Raw genomic sequence first — 16,408 nt, forward strand, 5'->3', positions numbered from 1 at the left:
CAATTAAAAGATATTTTAATTTTGCTAAGTAAACACTTATCAAAGTCATTTGCTTAGGAAAGCTAAGTCAGGAAGTCAAGAAGGAAAAAACAAGTGCTTTCTTTTGATCAGTTATGCCTTTTTTATGCAGATCTAGTCTTTATCAGCCAGGAGTCACTCTAGATTGAGGACTGTCCTCACCCCATCAGCAAGCTCTCCTCTAAGAATCATAGAATCCTTAAGGCTGGAAAAGACCTCTCAGAGCATCGATTCCAACCATTAACCTAACACTACCAAGTCCACTACTAACCCATGTCCCTAAGTGCCACATCTACATATTTTGATTGTTCTGTAGGAAGGAATTTTGAGAGCAGGTATGAAAGCAAGAAATTAGTCTAGGAACTTGTTTCCTTAAGTGTCATCTCCCAGACTTACAAGAGTGCTGCCAAACTGAAGGACTTGTGCATTTTAAACTTTAGCACCCATGTTCAGGAACTCATCAAAAGTCAAGAAGGGAAAAATCTGAAGTAATCATCTAAGCCATCCTCTAACATTATCAAGTTTTTTTACCATGCTGTATTTGCAGCAGAGGTGCCAGTATTTCTCTTGGGATTCACTATTTCATCTAGATCTCAGTAACTTTCTTTGGCTGCTTAGCTCATTAGCATATTGGTATTTTTATCTTCCTGGCTTAGTCATTCTCTTACAGACAAAGCTAAAAACCTGTTTTTTCTAGAACCACCTCTGTATTTTTCAAACATTTGTAAACCCAACCATATGGTGCTTTGGCAGCAGTAGAATGTACGTTTGATCTTAGTTTGGGAAAGAAATATTTCATTTCCCAGGTTTGACACTTTCACATATCAAATCAAATAACAGTTTACAGATTTTTTTTCTAGAAAATAAAAATTATGCAATTATTACATATGAAACTATATATTATTACATATATGAAACCAGAATCTGTTAATGATTCTACTGTGTTTCTGGGCATCTGGATCAAAGAAAGCAATACATATTACAAAACTTGTTCAGCTTAGAAAGAAATTTTTCAGGTGATTTCTGTGTGGTTTTCACATGAACTGTCAAGGAGGCATTCTCACCTGCCTGTCAAATTTACCAGAGGTTTTAATACTTTATTTGTGGAATCACATTTGGTTTCTGCAGTTCAAAGATTAAGATACAGGAAGGGAGAAAATTATAATTGCCGGCAGAGAAGAGGTGGTCTACTCTTAAGCAACCCACATCTTATAAACACTGGAATTTTAGAAGTCCTGAAAGAAACAGGCAGTGTTTTCCCGGAACTACCATAAAACCTTTGCTTCAAGGGGCTACACACTGCATGACCAAAGTCCTGGAAAGATGTGGGACAGCATAGATAACATATTGGTGTGGACTGAGGATCAGAACAATATCAGATTATTCTTGGTGGGTTCTTTATTACTTTCTCACTCAGAGTGTGGTTGTGGATAACAGTCAGTTGGGTTGTTGTTTTTTCCCCACCAAATCTGTTTATAGCCTTGTGGCAGTACTTAGCAGATAAAGAATCCAGCACTGCACCTGGTGGTGTGACAGTAGTAGGGGCCACAGACAGGCACTGTGCAAAGCTGGGAGTGAGATGGCAGGATAGAGAAGAAAACCTGAGAAACTGAGACAATGGCACTTCTTTCCAAATACACTTTGCAATGCATGGGTAGTCTGTAAAACCTATCTGTTCTTGTCATTGCTTTGTATTACTGTGGCTTGAAAAGCAAATTGGTATCATTAACCTTCATATATAATTCTAAATTGTAATAACCCTTTGAACTTGGATCATATGTTTTGTCCTTAGATCAGAAGGTTGGGTAAACTTGCATATTGCTGGAATGAGAGGCCCAGAATATCAAGTTAGCCAAAACATTATAATGAGCTCATGGCAGCACTTTGGCTAGCATGAATATTCCCTATTTCATATTCTAAATGGTAACTGAAATAAAAATTCAAATTGTCTGTTATGATTGAGGCAGAATGGAAATCAAGCTCATCTTTTTTGGGAACTGGTGGCAATTTAAATAATTACTTAAAATAGTTTGTTGTTGTTGTAAATATTGCTCAAATCACAGGTGCACAGCTATACCACAGTGCTACATTTTACACTTACTACTCGCTTGTACTGAAGAACAGTGACTTATGTAAAACATGGGATGTCTGGGAGAAGCAAAAAGCACAAATGCCAGCCCTGCTGTATCATGTAGAGCAAACCTGCAGTGCAACTACAGAGTATAATTTCATGCTGGCTGCTCATTTTAGGAGCACTCTGATTCATTAGCTCAGTGGGAAGAAAATGGGAGGCAAGTCATTAAATTTCTGAACACTGAGGATTTGTGCTCATTTTGGAAAACACCTTATTACCACTGCAGTGATCCTGGGAAGAGCTGGGACTGAAACAGCACACTGTGATACAGTTTTCTACAAAGTGTCTTGACAGAGCCTGAGACTAGGAAAAGAGCAGTCAAAGGTGCCGTGTCCTGAGAGAGAATGAGGGCAGCTTCCACAACACAAGTCAAAAATATATTTTTCCTTATCCTAACATATATGCCTAGATCACAGCTTCTCTGAGAGATGTTTCAGAGATATATCCAAGGACTGTCAGACTTTTGCACACTGGGTAGTGTTCAGTTTCTTTACTGAACACATCCTGGGCAAAAACCGCACCTAGGCACCTTTTACAGTGCCATCACCATACCCCTTGTGTTTTTGTGGTAACAGCAAATGCACAGACAAGAACGTGGGGACAGACTGGAGATGTGCTCTTCCTCAATGTTCATTCCTCTTCCTACTGGATTATTCTCTAGAGCAAAGGGTATGGGGACAGAAAAGGCAAAAATTATAATAAGAGTGAGGGAACACTCCAGGCAGAGAACAAAAGATACCTGTAGAGAAGAAATGCATCCTGAAAGTTCAGAGAGGGAAGTTTTAAAAAACCACCATGACATGGTTTCTCCTTTAGGTCATTATGTTGGGATGAGATCAATACGATCATTGCTGTCATTCCTTTAATATTTCTTTCTGGATTCCTTTTCTATGTTCAACTGTGTATTTTTTCATTAATTCTTGTCAGACTCCTCAGCATTTTAGCCAAGTCTTTTGACTATCTTATTCTTGCGTGACATATGAATAGGCCTTCCTTGAGCATGCAGACTGTGGGGGTTTTTTTGAGGAGAGAACTAGGTAACTTCAGAATAATTAGCTGAAATTTCCTCCCCTCCCCTCTTTTTTTAAAGACAATTCCTCGTCTCTCCAGGAAGATGAAGAGATAGATATGGAGGCTGTCAACTGGCAGCTGAACAACACCTCCATGAATGGCCATTCATCTACCCCAACCACAGTTCGCTTTCCCAGCTGGGTGACTTTTGATGACAATGAAGTCAGTTTTTCACCACAGAGCCTTTCTCCCTTGAAAACAGATACCCCACCTGCAGAAGCACAGGCTCCAGATGTTAACTTTAATCTCACTGCATCCTTGAAGAAAAGAGAACGTCCTAAAAGCACATTGGGAGACCTCGCCAAAGTTCAAAAACTAGATCTCTCCTCCTTAGCCAAGTTGCCTTCTGTTGAAACACCACCCTGGAGCGCTACTAATCCCTTTCTGGATGAATCTCTTCGAGATGTCCAACCCTCGCCCATCAATCCATTCAGCTCATTCTTTGAGGAGCAAGAGAGGCGTTCCAAAAGCTCTTCTCTCTCCAGTGCTCCAGGCAAAAACCAAAGAGATTCTCTCATTATTCTCCATCAAGAGCCTGATGCCATCAGTTTCCATGAGGCAAACAAAACTGTAACCCACACAGATGCTTTAGAGCAGCTCAAACAGCTCCAGATTGGAGACCCAGATCACGTGAGTAGTCCTACCTTGCCTGATGATGACCCCATGATGCCATATGATCTGGATGCAGCTTTATTTAACCTGGCACCAGCTCAGCCAAAGGATGGATGGCCAATGATGCTCAGAATCCCAGAGAAGAAGAACATCATGTCATCCAGGCACTGGGGACCAATATATGTCAAGCTGACCAAGAGTGGATGTATACAGCTTTTTTATGAGAAGGGACTAGAGAAGCCTTTCCGGGAACTCAAACTTGAAATCAATCATGAGATTTCAGAGCGCAAACTCCAGAACTATGATGAGAATGGAAGGATACACAGTGTGCGGTTGGATCGTACGACGTACAAGGAGAAAAAGAAGTATCAGCCTAAGCCAGCCATTGCACACACTGCAGAGAGAGAGCAAATTATCAAGCTTGGGACTACAGATTATGAAGACTTCCTTAGCTTCATCACTGCTGTGCAAGATACACTGATGAATTTGCCAGCTTCATCAGCAGATCTGAGCACAGTGGGACTGAATTATCAAGAAGAAGAAATCACTGTGGATGTCAGGGATGAGTTTCATGGCGTCTTGGGCAAGGGAGATAGTGTGATTCTCCAGCACAGTGTGCTGACTCATATCTATGTTCTCAGCTTCCTTTCTGGCCTGGCAGAATGCAGACTGGGCCTTAACGATATCCTGATCAAAGGGAATGAAATAGTTGCAAGGCAGGATATTATGCCCACTACTACCACTAAGTGGATTAAATTATACAGCTGCCGGTTCCATTCATGTGTGGATGAGGATGTGTTTAATAACTCCCGTATTATCCTGTTCAACCCCTTGGATGCCTGCCGGTTTGAGCTGATGAGATTCAGGACTGTCTTTGCTGAGAAAACTTTGCCTTTTACTCTGAGGACAGCTGCCAGCATCAATGGTGCTGAGGTGGAGGTGCAGAGCTGGCTGATGATGTCCACAGGGTTCTCTTCCAATCATGACCCTTTAACTCAGGTCCCTTGTGAAAACGTGATGATCCGCTACCCTGTGCCAAATGAGTGGGTGAAGAACTTCCGCAGGGAGAGTGTCCTGGGGGAGAAATCTTTGAAAGCCAAGGTGAACAAGGGAGCCACTTTTGGATCAACCAGTCTGTCTGGTTCTGAGCCAGTAATGAGAGTAACTTTGGGAACTGCCAAATATGAGCATGCCTTTAATTCCATCGTATGGAGGATAAACCGACTGCCTGACAAAAACTCAGGTGAGTGGTGCATACCATCTCCGCAGGAATAACCTAAAACAAGTTCTGTGTTTTGAAAGATAGGAAATACTGAGTTTAAATGGTGAGAGATATATCATCCTTTGTAGTATACCAAAAGACATAAGTTAGTTGCATGAAACATTTATCTGACCCTTCATTGCAATAGTTTTACATATACTACAAATATAGCTAATGACAGAAACAGTTCAAGGTTTTCTAGATACAAAAATATGTGTTCTCTGTCTGCTTGGAGGTATTTAAGAGAGGTGTAGATGTGGTAATTAGGGACATGATTTAGTGGTAGACTAGATTCGTGCTAGGTTAATGGTTGGACTTGATGATCTTAAAGGTATTTTCCAGTTAAGTGGTTCTGTGATTCTTTGGTTTTGAAACCTAGGCACCAGCTCAGTACTGTGTGCTCAGGGAAGCAGGGCTTTTTCAGTCAACTTGCAAAAGCAAGATTCTGTGCTATGGGGCTGAATGACAGGATCAGATAAATTGCTGTAGTTCAGATAAATTGCATTGATATCTTTTCCATGTATTGCCAAGCATACTAGGCCAGTGCTATATATTTCAATGTATATGCCACAATTAATGCCCATAAATTCTCTGAAACAGGGATTGTAAGAGAACAGAAAAAATTGCTCAACCATTAAAAAAAAATAGAGAAATTTCCAAACACCATTTTGTGGCTATGTTTCTGTAATCAGTGCAGACAGGCAATAAACCTGAAGAGGGAATACCAGCATGAAACCCACTTTGTATTTTTATCCCAAGTCTTTGTATTTCTAGTAACATGGTCATAATTAAACATTCAATTAATGTAGGCAAGCTACTGTTCCCTTCGGCCATTTCTACCAGTCATTCTATTTGCTGCCTGTCATCCATGGTGCACAACAAAGCTGGACAACTCAGGTTTATTTTTATTTGTAGTGAATTCTACGTCTTGACTTCTCTGATCTAGAATAGCTTTCCACAAATGAGATGGACTTTTCGGTATTAATGCTGTAGTAATGCATCTGGGTGACTGAGAGGGTTTCTGTATTCAGTGTTTCCTGAAGGAAAGTTCATTGTAGTACCAGATTTGGCACTCTCTAAGGACATATGTTTTTCCTGAGTTTGAGTTATAGTGTCAGCAAAACAGTGATCCAAGTGTCCTAATCTTTTGGGTCACGTTTCAGCCCAAGGACACTAGTTTACACCGCAGGTTACAAATTTGGAGGGATATCACTGACAAAAGGGAAGGCTCCATGTTTCCTGTAGTGTGAGGCATAAGGAGACAGAGCTTGGAAACTTGAGAGAAATATAGCAATGAAAAATTAACCTCAGACTGTTTATGAGCAGTAACATGCTTGTGAGGAAAATCTCAATATGCCATCTGCACAAGCTCTGAGAATGAGATGCTGTGAAATTGGGCCTTCTGTGGCGTCTTCTCTCCAAAAATCTCAGTGTACCATACAGACATTACAGCTGAGGAAACGAAAGCCCTTAGACTTTAACACAATCACAGAACATGCCAGTACCAAACCAGGAGAAGAGGCAAAACTCCTGTTTCTACTGCCTCCTGCAATGTGATGCTGCCTTACCCATTGCTACTCTGTGGGAGATACTGATCTGTGCCTCTTGTTTCCTTCTCTCCCATTGTGACTCTTTATTGTATATACACTGTGACAGGGGGAAATACATTACAGATTTCTTGCTGCTGTTGGACCCCTGCCACAGAGCATCTATCCATCAGTGTCATCATGCAAAACACAGGGCAGTTGATACTTGTTTACATCCTGAGAGGAAGAGAGTGTCCTCACCCCTCCGGTCAGATCAGATGTAATTTCAGGGAAAGGAAGAGCCTTGGAAGCACTGTCTTGGCCAAGACACATGAGGTATGTGAGAGGGAGGGAATCCCAAAGTGATGACAGGGCAGGCCAAGTGTAGTTTAAATCTGACCTTGCTCTTCAGGGACTATTTCTGTTTATTGGTGGTACTTCATCCTATGGTTCTCTTTTCTCAAAGTATATGGCAAACAAAGAGGTATAGAAGTGGTACTCAGAAGCATTCATTCCCACTCCTTCTAAGATTTGCCTGATGGACCACATACGCTTTTGTCCAAGTGATACTGATGTGGGATCTAAATGCCAGCCTTGTGCACGTTTGGTTGTATCCAGCCCTATCCACAAGTCAAATAATAACCCAACTTCTCATATTTGCAAAGTCCTTATAAATGATGCAGTTCTCAAGCGCTAAACATAAAACTCCTCCCTTGACTCACACTTTATGGTCTCTTACTGTGATACCTGTAACTCACCTCTAAGAGCACTCTGGGTCTTCTGTAAAATCTGGCCTGGTAATGAACTGCTCTGGTGCCTGGGACTCCAGGGCAGGAGAGTAGTAGTGGCATTACATTGCAGCTGAGGGAAGTGCTGCAGGTGGCCACAGCCTGCAGCTCCACCTGCTTCCAGAGGCCCCACAATGGGTCCACACCACTCGGGGCATATGCATTGCATGGCTCCAGCACATGTGCCTGTCTGCCAGACATGCTCCCAGGAGTCCCTATGCAGGTACACATTATGGGACTTCTTGTTCATCCACCCTGTGTGCTCTGACACATAATCCCTTGCAAACACAATCCCAGAACTCCAGAGGTCTCCAGATAGCCAACTGGACCTCCTGTGCTTCACTCCATTCCCCAAATGTGGACTGGTGCAGTCTCTGTGTAGAGGTGAGTGGCATGACCCCCAGGCCTGCCATCCACAGGAGAGCATGTCCCTACCAAAGCTCTCTGCTTGTGTGCAGGTTGTAGTGTCCTAAGAACCCAAATTGTTAAGAATTATTTCAGCAGCTTTGCTCACTTATCTAAATGTTTTCTTTTTGCGCTTTCTAATGGGATGGGGCTCTTTGCACTCTCACTCTAGGAGACAGTGTTATCAGCACTGTCTGTATTATTTTGTAGCCAAAGCATCTGCTTATGACTGAACATTGAAAAGCACATGACAAACGAAGGACAGTGCATACTCTGACTATGATTTGACCTAAGGAAAAAACATAGACTGTATTCTACTGAGCACATTGCTGAAGTCCTGTCCAAAATAGCTTGGTAATCTTTATTGCCTTTCTTATATTTAAAGTTAATATGATCAAAAGAGTTGATAAAGAAAGCCTATTTGCAAGCTATTTACAGCTACAGTTGCTGCTGGCTGGGCTTCACATGTTCTTTTTTTTTAATCCACCAGTAGAATACTAGGGAAACATCCAAACAGTCTTCAGTCATGGGAAAATGCTCTTTCTGTGAAGCAGGGATGTAGCATCTGTGTAGAGCCTTGGATCAGGATTTGAACTTTTCTCTAGTTTGGTTGTGGATCCCAGGCATGCTGCCTGGAATACTTTCTGGAGTAAGTTAAATCTTTTAATCTAAACGTGTTGGGACATTTGGAGTGTCATGAGTCATTTGGAACAGACTCCCTCCAATCACAGTTACACATACATATATATGAATTATACTATCAGATCCTTGATTGTCAGAACAAATGATTAGTAGCTCAAGGAAACAAGAGGTGCAAAACAAAAACAGGGTATTGATTTCCTTCTGATTTTAGTAAGAAGTGTACCTGTCCATTAGAGAAAGAGCTCTGAATGAGCCTGTTGAACAGTCTGCTGAGGTGGTGTCTCATGAGCCTCATGCCCAGGGCAGTAGTGAGCACTGATGGGCTAGGTAATTTTGCAGTAGCTTCAGTGGAGAAGTTGCTTTCATAATCCATTTGCCTTGTTATTTACCATACTGAGCTGGTTTAAATTAATAACTTCCATAATTTTTATGCATTTGGGGATAGTGTCACCTTTTTTTGCCTCTCATTTCCCCCTCCTTTCTTTTTTGAATATCCACATTTAGGTGTGTTAAAAGAGGTTGCTGATTCCAGGTGTCCAGTTGAAATTATGAATAGTTTAAAAGCTCAGCTCTCCAAAGCACGTGGCATGCAGTGTGCTCAAGCCCAGTTAAACACTTCCCAGTGATACCTTCACACACATTCACCCCAAAAGCAGCTGAGCACATGCCAGCTCAGGAGTGCAGCAGCACAAGCTGAACATTCCGCACCTGTGGATGTGGCTTGCACCAGAGCACAGAGCCACTTCTCTTGGGCTGCTGGGGGTCTCCAGTCTGAAGGAGGGAGCAACCCACAGCAAACTAGAGAGGAAAAGCATTGCAAAGCAGATGAGCAGGAAGAATTACAATGAGGAGTCTGCTGAAAGTGTACATTGTGAGGAAACAGATATGAACGGATGGGGAGCCTGAGACTGGGGATTGTTTTCCAGTACTGAGTGCTGAACACAGATTTTTTAAGCCAGTTTTAGGCATCTTCATAATGCAGTACCAGAGAGCAGTGCTGTGTCACCCAAGGGCCCCATGGCAGATGCTGAAGTGCGCTGCTACCATGGCTGTGCCCACCACAGCCAAGTCCAAGAACTGGCCAGAAGCAAAAGCACTGCAGTGTTGGAGGGCATGGTGATCTCCCTGAGAGCTCCTAGGGCTGCTGCTCTCCTGTGGTGGGCAGGACCACCAGGAAGGCCTGCTGTGCACCACAGCTTTTGATCCAGAAAAAGCATGCTCCATGTATGAAAAGCCAGGAAGGGCTGTCAAACAGAGATCCTGGCTTACTCCAGAACCAGGGCAAATGAGTGAGTACTCTACTTGGGATAATTAATCCTGATGAAAAGCAGGAGATGTATTTTAATGCTTGCAGAACTTGAGCTTCTATATCTGCTTGATACTGTACCCATTCATTCATAACTTGGCTCCAGCTATGGTACTGCATATCCCTGGTCTCTGCTGAACTGCACAGCCTCTCACTGGATTTGCTGCACACACATTAGTTTACAAACCTTCCAGCAGTAAGGGAACTTTGGATAGACTGTTTTGAAATATGAGGCTGACTCTAGATTAAATTCTTACCCAGACTCACACCAAGTGGCATTTTTTTTCCATCTCTGTTTCAGAGGTCAAGTGGGATGTTGCAATGCCTAAGCCTTCTAAAGACTGCCTAATTTCATCCTATTGGATGACTGTTTTTTCTCTTTTTCCAGCTTCTGGCCATCCTCACTGCTTCTTCTGCCACCTAGAGCTTGGCTCTGACCGGGAAGTGCCTTCCAGTTTCGTCCGCTATGTAGATGTGGAATTTGACATGCCCACCACTTCTGCGTCCAAAGCCACTGTTCGGTCCATCTCTGTCGAGGACAAGACCAATGTGAGGAAGTGGGTCAACTACTCAGCACACTACAGTTACAAGGTAAAACTGAGCAGTGGTTATGACCATGGTTACTTTGCACGCTTCATTGTCTTGAAAACTATGGGCAGACAAATAAAATACCATGGACGAAAGAAGTGGGAATTTGGCACATGCCATGGTGTGTGCAGTAGCTACCCATGTGCAGCTATTGATTCATGGCAAATAAGCAGTGGATTATCCCTCAGCAAAGATGGAATAAATTTGCTTGCTGTTGCCTGTGGAAGAGCATGCACATGGCCAGCTCCCGGGGATTAGCTGTTATGGAGAGAGTTTGAACAGGGAGTTTTACTGCTCTTTATAGTGGGAGTGCTACCGTGGGAGTCCTACTGCAGACAAAAGGATCATGTTATTTCTCTGCTGAAATATTTCTTCCTTCTGCCTGCCCTAAGGAGAGAAGCAGATGGGAAAGTACACTATGTATATACCTGCCAAAATATCTCAGTAAATTTGCATGTTAGCTGAATACTCAGCAGAGAAATTGGCATCCTACCTGCCTTCTTTAAGAGCAATGATAAAAGATTCTGAAAAGACTCTTATGGAAAATATTTTTACTGGTAATTGTAATTACATTTTTAGTGGTTACTTAAACTTCCTGGGGATGGTATTTGATCTTCCTAAGTATCCCTTTTAAGAATTAAAACATTGGATTATTCCTGAGTTTTCAGAGACGTGCAAATTTAAAACCCAAGCATAGATCCCCTTGGCCCTCTCCCAATACAAATTGGTATCTGTAGGCCAAAGCACCTCTGAGCCTGAGGACAGCAGGGAGTGTGCTGATATTTGGGGTAGTGTTAGGCACTGCTTCAAGGAGCAGGGAATTGGATTTGATGATCCTTATGGGTCCCTTGAAACTCAAGATCATTTAGAAAATTAATCTCTTTGCTTTATACATAGTCTTTGCAGAATTTATAATTAAGGCTGGTTTTCTGGTGTCACTTAGGAATCTACCTATCATCTGCAGATTTGGTTCTGGGTTTGTATTCAGAGTACAATTGGGAATGATAATGAATATAAAATCATGTGAGTTCTCTTTATCTCTTCTGGAAATTATTTCATGACACTGTTGAATTGTAGAACTGCTTAGATTAGACTGAAAATCCTTATAGTAAATAAAATCCAATTTTCCCTGATCCTCAGTCTGTTTGTCCTCACAACCCTCTCAGTTCACCAAGAGTTTCTTCACCTGAGCACAAGAACCACCACTGAGGAAGATTTTTGAATATTTTTTGTTTTCCTTTCTTGTTACGAATTTTCTTCTTCTTTTTCTTCTACCAGGTTGAAATAGAGCAGAAAAAAAGCTTGGATGAGGATCTGAAGGGAGAAAGTACTGCAAATGTCAATGAATGTGCTACACAGTAAGGGAAGATCAGTCCGCAGGTCCCAAGACGGGTGGTCAGATTAACAGACCAGGAAGAAAGGACTTGCAGGGTTTGGGTATTTTTCTTTAAAAAAAATATGGACTACTACTTTTAAAATAATGCTCTGAAGAGTATCATTTTTTTTCTTCGTGATGATCCGTACTTTGAGAAGAAGCTGGTCAGTGGTTTGTTTGGGTGGGATCCAGGGGCTTTTGCTGGAACAATATAAGTACAGTTGTACAGTCAAGCCTGCCTTTTCTGCCTTTTCACCACTTAGGTTCTGCACTCAAGTATGGTCTGGCAACCATCACAGCCACACTAGAAAACAGCCTTTATCTCACAATCTTGCCCTCCCACATTAAGCATTTTGTTTCAATGCCTTTTGGTTTGGTCACTGACTGAGTCTCTTCCTTCTGAACTGGCAAATAAAATTCAGGAAGGATCAAGTGAAAAATTATATAAAATCTCCTTTCTGAAATGGTCCACAGAGTGAAAACCCTGAGCATCATTCTGGAGAATCAACACACCCTGCATCCTAAACAAAGAGAATGGTCTCTGTGTTTAAGCAGATGAACTACAGACAGGACAGCTGATCACAGAGCTGTTGTTCTGTTCACCCCTTCCTGTCTCATCCCTCAAATGACACTGTGCAGATTTTCACGGAGTCTGCACAAGTTACAAGAAAGTCTCTGCAATTGCTTAAAATTTTTACTTTTTAGTCCGAGCCGTTCTGGTATCTTGACTGAACATGGTTATGGCTGCTAGCAATAGGGAATGTGTGTTACAGTAGTGGAGATACTGGAGGGACTTTGTTAAGATTAGATCATTCCTGCCTAGAAAGATATTGAAGGGGAAAACATGGGGGTTTAGTTTTGGGTTTGGGGTTTTTTTATGTGTTTTCCTGGATGAGTAAAATGGGTGGTTATTGAAAATGTCAGAACACAATTACTCTAACAGACAATGTTGGTTGTTTTCCTGAAAATCCTTGAATGTCTGTCCAGCACAATATTATTTTCATGTTCTATCTTGAACCCACAATATAAGTAATTTGTATCTTTATATTACTCACATTAACTGGGCCCCAAAATCTCTTTCCAAAAATTAACAACAAACTTCTGTCATGGAGATTTTTTATCCCCACTTAGCTGGAAGCAGTAGCAAGTCTTAAAAATTCTTTCTAAATAAAAATGCAGAAGACATAAATCACTCATTTACACATATTTTCAGAGAAAACAGTGTTAAAAGTACCCATTTTTAGTACTTTCTATGGCTTGTGTAATATTATGTCACATAATGTTAAATGTAAAATAAGTAATTTATTAAATCATTTAGCTTTTGAAAGGTTACTACTGACTTTAAAATACACATTTGGAAAACTTTGGCAATGTAATTTAAAATCATAATGAATTAAAATGAAAGCTTTTTTATAAATTTATTTCATTTTATATTTGATATAAAAAAATTAATACACCCTTGATTTACTACTTTCACTGTGACTCCTATAAAAATTACTACAATATTAAAATCCGAAGTAAAACATGAAATCAATTTCATTGAGTCTGAAACTGGTAGAGGTAGAGTTTAACACAAATTGTAGGGAACTTACAAATGCCTTTTTTAAATGCACCTGTATTTCAAGCCTGCATCACCCTAGTGACACAGGTAGAGCGCTGTAAATATGTAAATAAGAAGTCCTTCTAGGACTTCTTAATAACCCTGTAATTCTCTGTTGCAGGTAGCCCTTCTGGGCCCAGGATGCTCCTTGGAGCACACCAGTCAGTACTAAGCATTTACAACATCTCTTTGTAAATGGAAGAATGCTATTAACTTTTATGAAGAATTTTGAGATCAATGGATTAAAATTTCTGATATTATTAATGATAACACTTGTATAGATTTAGAAATATCCGAGAGCACGGGGCTGAATTTGTGACTGGTTCTCAGCTCTGTCACAGGCTGGCTGTGGTGAGTTGCACGGCAACTCCTCTCTACAAAATTCACTCTTATGTTCAAAGGCAGTCAAAGAATTTCTGGGTGGTTTTCCTGCTTTTCACTGCAGCTCCTAATGTACAGTTTTTGAAATCCCACCATCAAGAAATCAAAAAAATCCAAGCTGAAGCAGTGCTGAGATGTTGCTGAGGAAATGTGAGAAAGTTTTGTGAAAGAAATGGAGATTTTCTGCTCTGACCTGTAGGCTCAGTGTCTGAATTTTCACCTATTGCCCCTCAGCTCGTGGAAACACAAATAAGTAATACAAGTTAGCAAAGTTAAGTTGTACCCCTTAAGAGGGGAGAAAATAAAAGGAATATAATTTTCCATCACTGTTGAATTGTTAAACTATTCAGCCTCTATCATACTTGTGCCGCAGAATATTCTATGTTCCAGAAACTGAAAGATAAACGTATTGGAGATTTATGGATTTACCTAATGTCTTTACCAATTCATCAATGATTTTTTTTCAAATTCAGAATCAATGAATGAAAAACCTGACTCTAATCTTTCTTAATGTAGTTAGTTGTACACATAAGTATCTCTTCCAGTCGTCATGAATTTAAGCAGGCAAAACTGGAAAAGTGTTCTCGTTTATATGAAAGCTATTTTAATTCATTCTGATCTCTAGAGAGTGTTTTTAGATGTACCTGCCACTGAATTTTCAAGAGTTTAGGATGAATACCTCAGCCAGAGTTTCAAAAGATCTTATTTCCTAATAAAGGACTGTAGTAAGCAGTTTGATTTTTCAAAAGAGTGCTAATAACCAAAATCTTTAGAAAGTCTAGTGTTGGTGTCACCAGGTGTCTCAACTAAATTCTTTTTTCAGTCCAGCACCATTACAAGCATTGAGAATTTGAACACTGGGATCCTAAGTGCCCTTATTGAGGTCTCCACTGTTCTTTATTGATCAAATTGTGCCAATTTTTCAGTTACACACTGTCACATGCATACTTCATGTACATATACTCTTCACCCGTGTGAGTATAGTAGTAATTTGAACAGACTGTTGATTGGAGTGAAGGGAAAAGATCTGAGAGGTTTGTGAGTTTGAAAGTAGCAGAAATCATTTAGATACAAGCAATGCCTGTAGTGGGGATGATTTTTTTTTTTTTTTAATCATGTGGAAAAATCTCTCTGACTAGTTTCAGATTAATACTTCTTTTGAGAAAGATGCAGTCACTGTCCTTTGGTATATTTGAAAGCTTTGTAGTACTCAAACACTCCATGCAGGAAATGTGCCTTCAAGGTAAGCATACATTTACTCCCTGAAGTTTTTCTCACTTTCAGTCCTCTTTTTGTTTCTCATTACAGTTTTAATATTTGTACTGTGGTAAGACTTGAGGTATTGTATGGAAATTTGCCTAGAAACATAAAGTGTCTCTGATCACAAGGGGTAAAGAGGAATAATATCTCCAGGCAGCTGAGCTTATTTTAGTTAATGTCTCTTACATTTATTAACTATGGACACTCTGCTAGAAAAGGAAAATGAGTAAATTCAGCTGAGAATACTAAAACTGACTGATGTTATTTTTGTTCTTTCTTTTATTTAGACTCAAATTTAGTCATCGTATGAAGGAGTCAGATGTAGCAGCATCATTAGAAACTGCAGAAATAATTTTCCTTTGCTGGTGGCTTGCTGGCTGACATTTAGTTGATAGGATATCCAACACCTGTCCCCATATTTAGTGGTTGCTAAAACTCCCTCTTGAACAGTCACCTCCCAGGATAGAGAGCAACTGCATGCAAAAGAGCATGAAAGCAAGTGGGAAAAGTGTACAAAGTTCAGCCTGGAAGTGCTGACTCTATTGCTTGCATAAAATTCTTGGTAATTTCCTTGCCCCTTCAGTGCACTAGTCACACCCTTGATAGGTCACCTGTGTTCTAGATGGTGAAAAATTTCTTTCAGTGACTCCTAGCAGTTTGTGTGCATAGCTGTATTAATCTCCAGAACTGACCAGCACAAGAATTTGCAGCACACAGAGATCACTTACGGATACGGATTAAGTACTTACCCTCTTCTGCCACTAAAGTGAAATCTACATCATTACTTTTCTAAGATACAAAATTTTGTGTGATAACATGCTCAACTGTTCCTGATGTTCCTGTTTTGTTCAGCCAGCCACCCACTCACACGTTCATCCATCCATCCTCCCATCCGTCCTACCCTCCCTCCCTCTCTCTTTCTTACTTGCAATTCATTCTTTGCACTATTGACATTGATTGGTTTAATTATTATTTTGTAACATGTTCTTACCTTCTTACTTTGTAAAATAAGTCTATACACTGGCTAACTTCATAGAAGTGGTTTATTTTTTTTCTTTTTGTTTTATCAGTTGAAATGGGATGTCATGTTTTGTTTAAACTGTATGAAAATTTAAATAAATGTTAAGATGAAACAGCATATCCACATCTTTACTGTGAAATTAAAGTTGTAAGTGCTGTATATTCTGATAAATCAGAGGTCTTGAATTCAGAAGAGGAAAGGGAATATTTTGAATGGTATAAAGGACAACATAAAGTAGAAGTTATGGGACTACATACAGAAAAGAGATTATTTCATTTGACCATACAGATTGAGCAACAGACTGCAAAGGAAATGGAGCAGGCCTAGAGCTTGAGCCATGTAACAGATGTTTGGAGTAGTACTGAAGCAAAAGATGGAGGAGCAGTTCACTGTTTCAGCTTAGGTGCTGGTGTGGGTCAC

The 16,408-nt window shown here is 40.5% G+C and overlaps 1 protein-coding gene across 3 annotated transcripts in view; it reads left to right on the top strand.

Moving 5' to 3' along the window:
- Window positions 1–16,107, top strand: part of STON2 (stonin 2) — a 75,236-nt gene extending 59,129 nt beyond the window's left edge. For 2 of the 3 annotated variants that reach the window (XM_039552443.1, XM_019294074.3), the window contains 3 exons: window positions 3,243–5,078; window positions 10,152–10,354; window positions 11,630–16,107. In XM_039552443.1, the coding sequence (XP_039408377.1) occupies window positions 3,243–5,078; window positions 10,152–10,354; window positions 11,630–11,713 (2,123 nt within the window). In that variant the 3' untranslated portion in view covers window positions 11,714–16,107. Of the gene's footprint in view, window positions 1–3,242; window positions 5,079–6,752; window positions 6,959–10,151; window positions 10,355–11,629 lie in introns of those variants that run through there. The other variant, XM_039552444.1, reaches the window with a different exon arrangement.
- Window positions 16,108–16,408: the final 301 nt, after the last annotated feature.

This window comes from Corvus cornix, chromosome 5 (assembly GCF_000738735.6).
Source record: "Corvus cornix cornix isolate S_Up_H32 chromosome 5, ASM73873v5, whole genome shotgun sequence".
In the NCBI taxonomy this organism is placed as follows: Eukaryota; Metazoa; Chordata; class Aves; order Passeriformes; family Corvidae; genus Corvus; species Corvus cornix.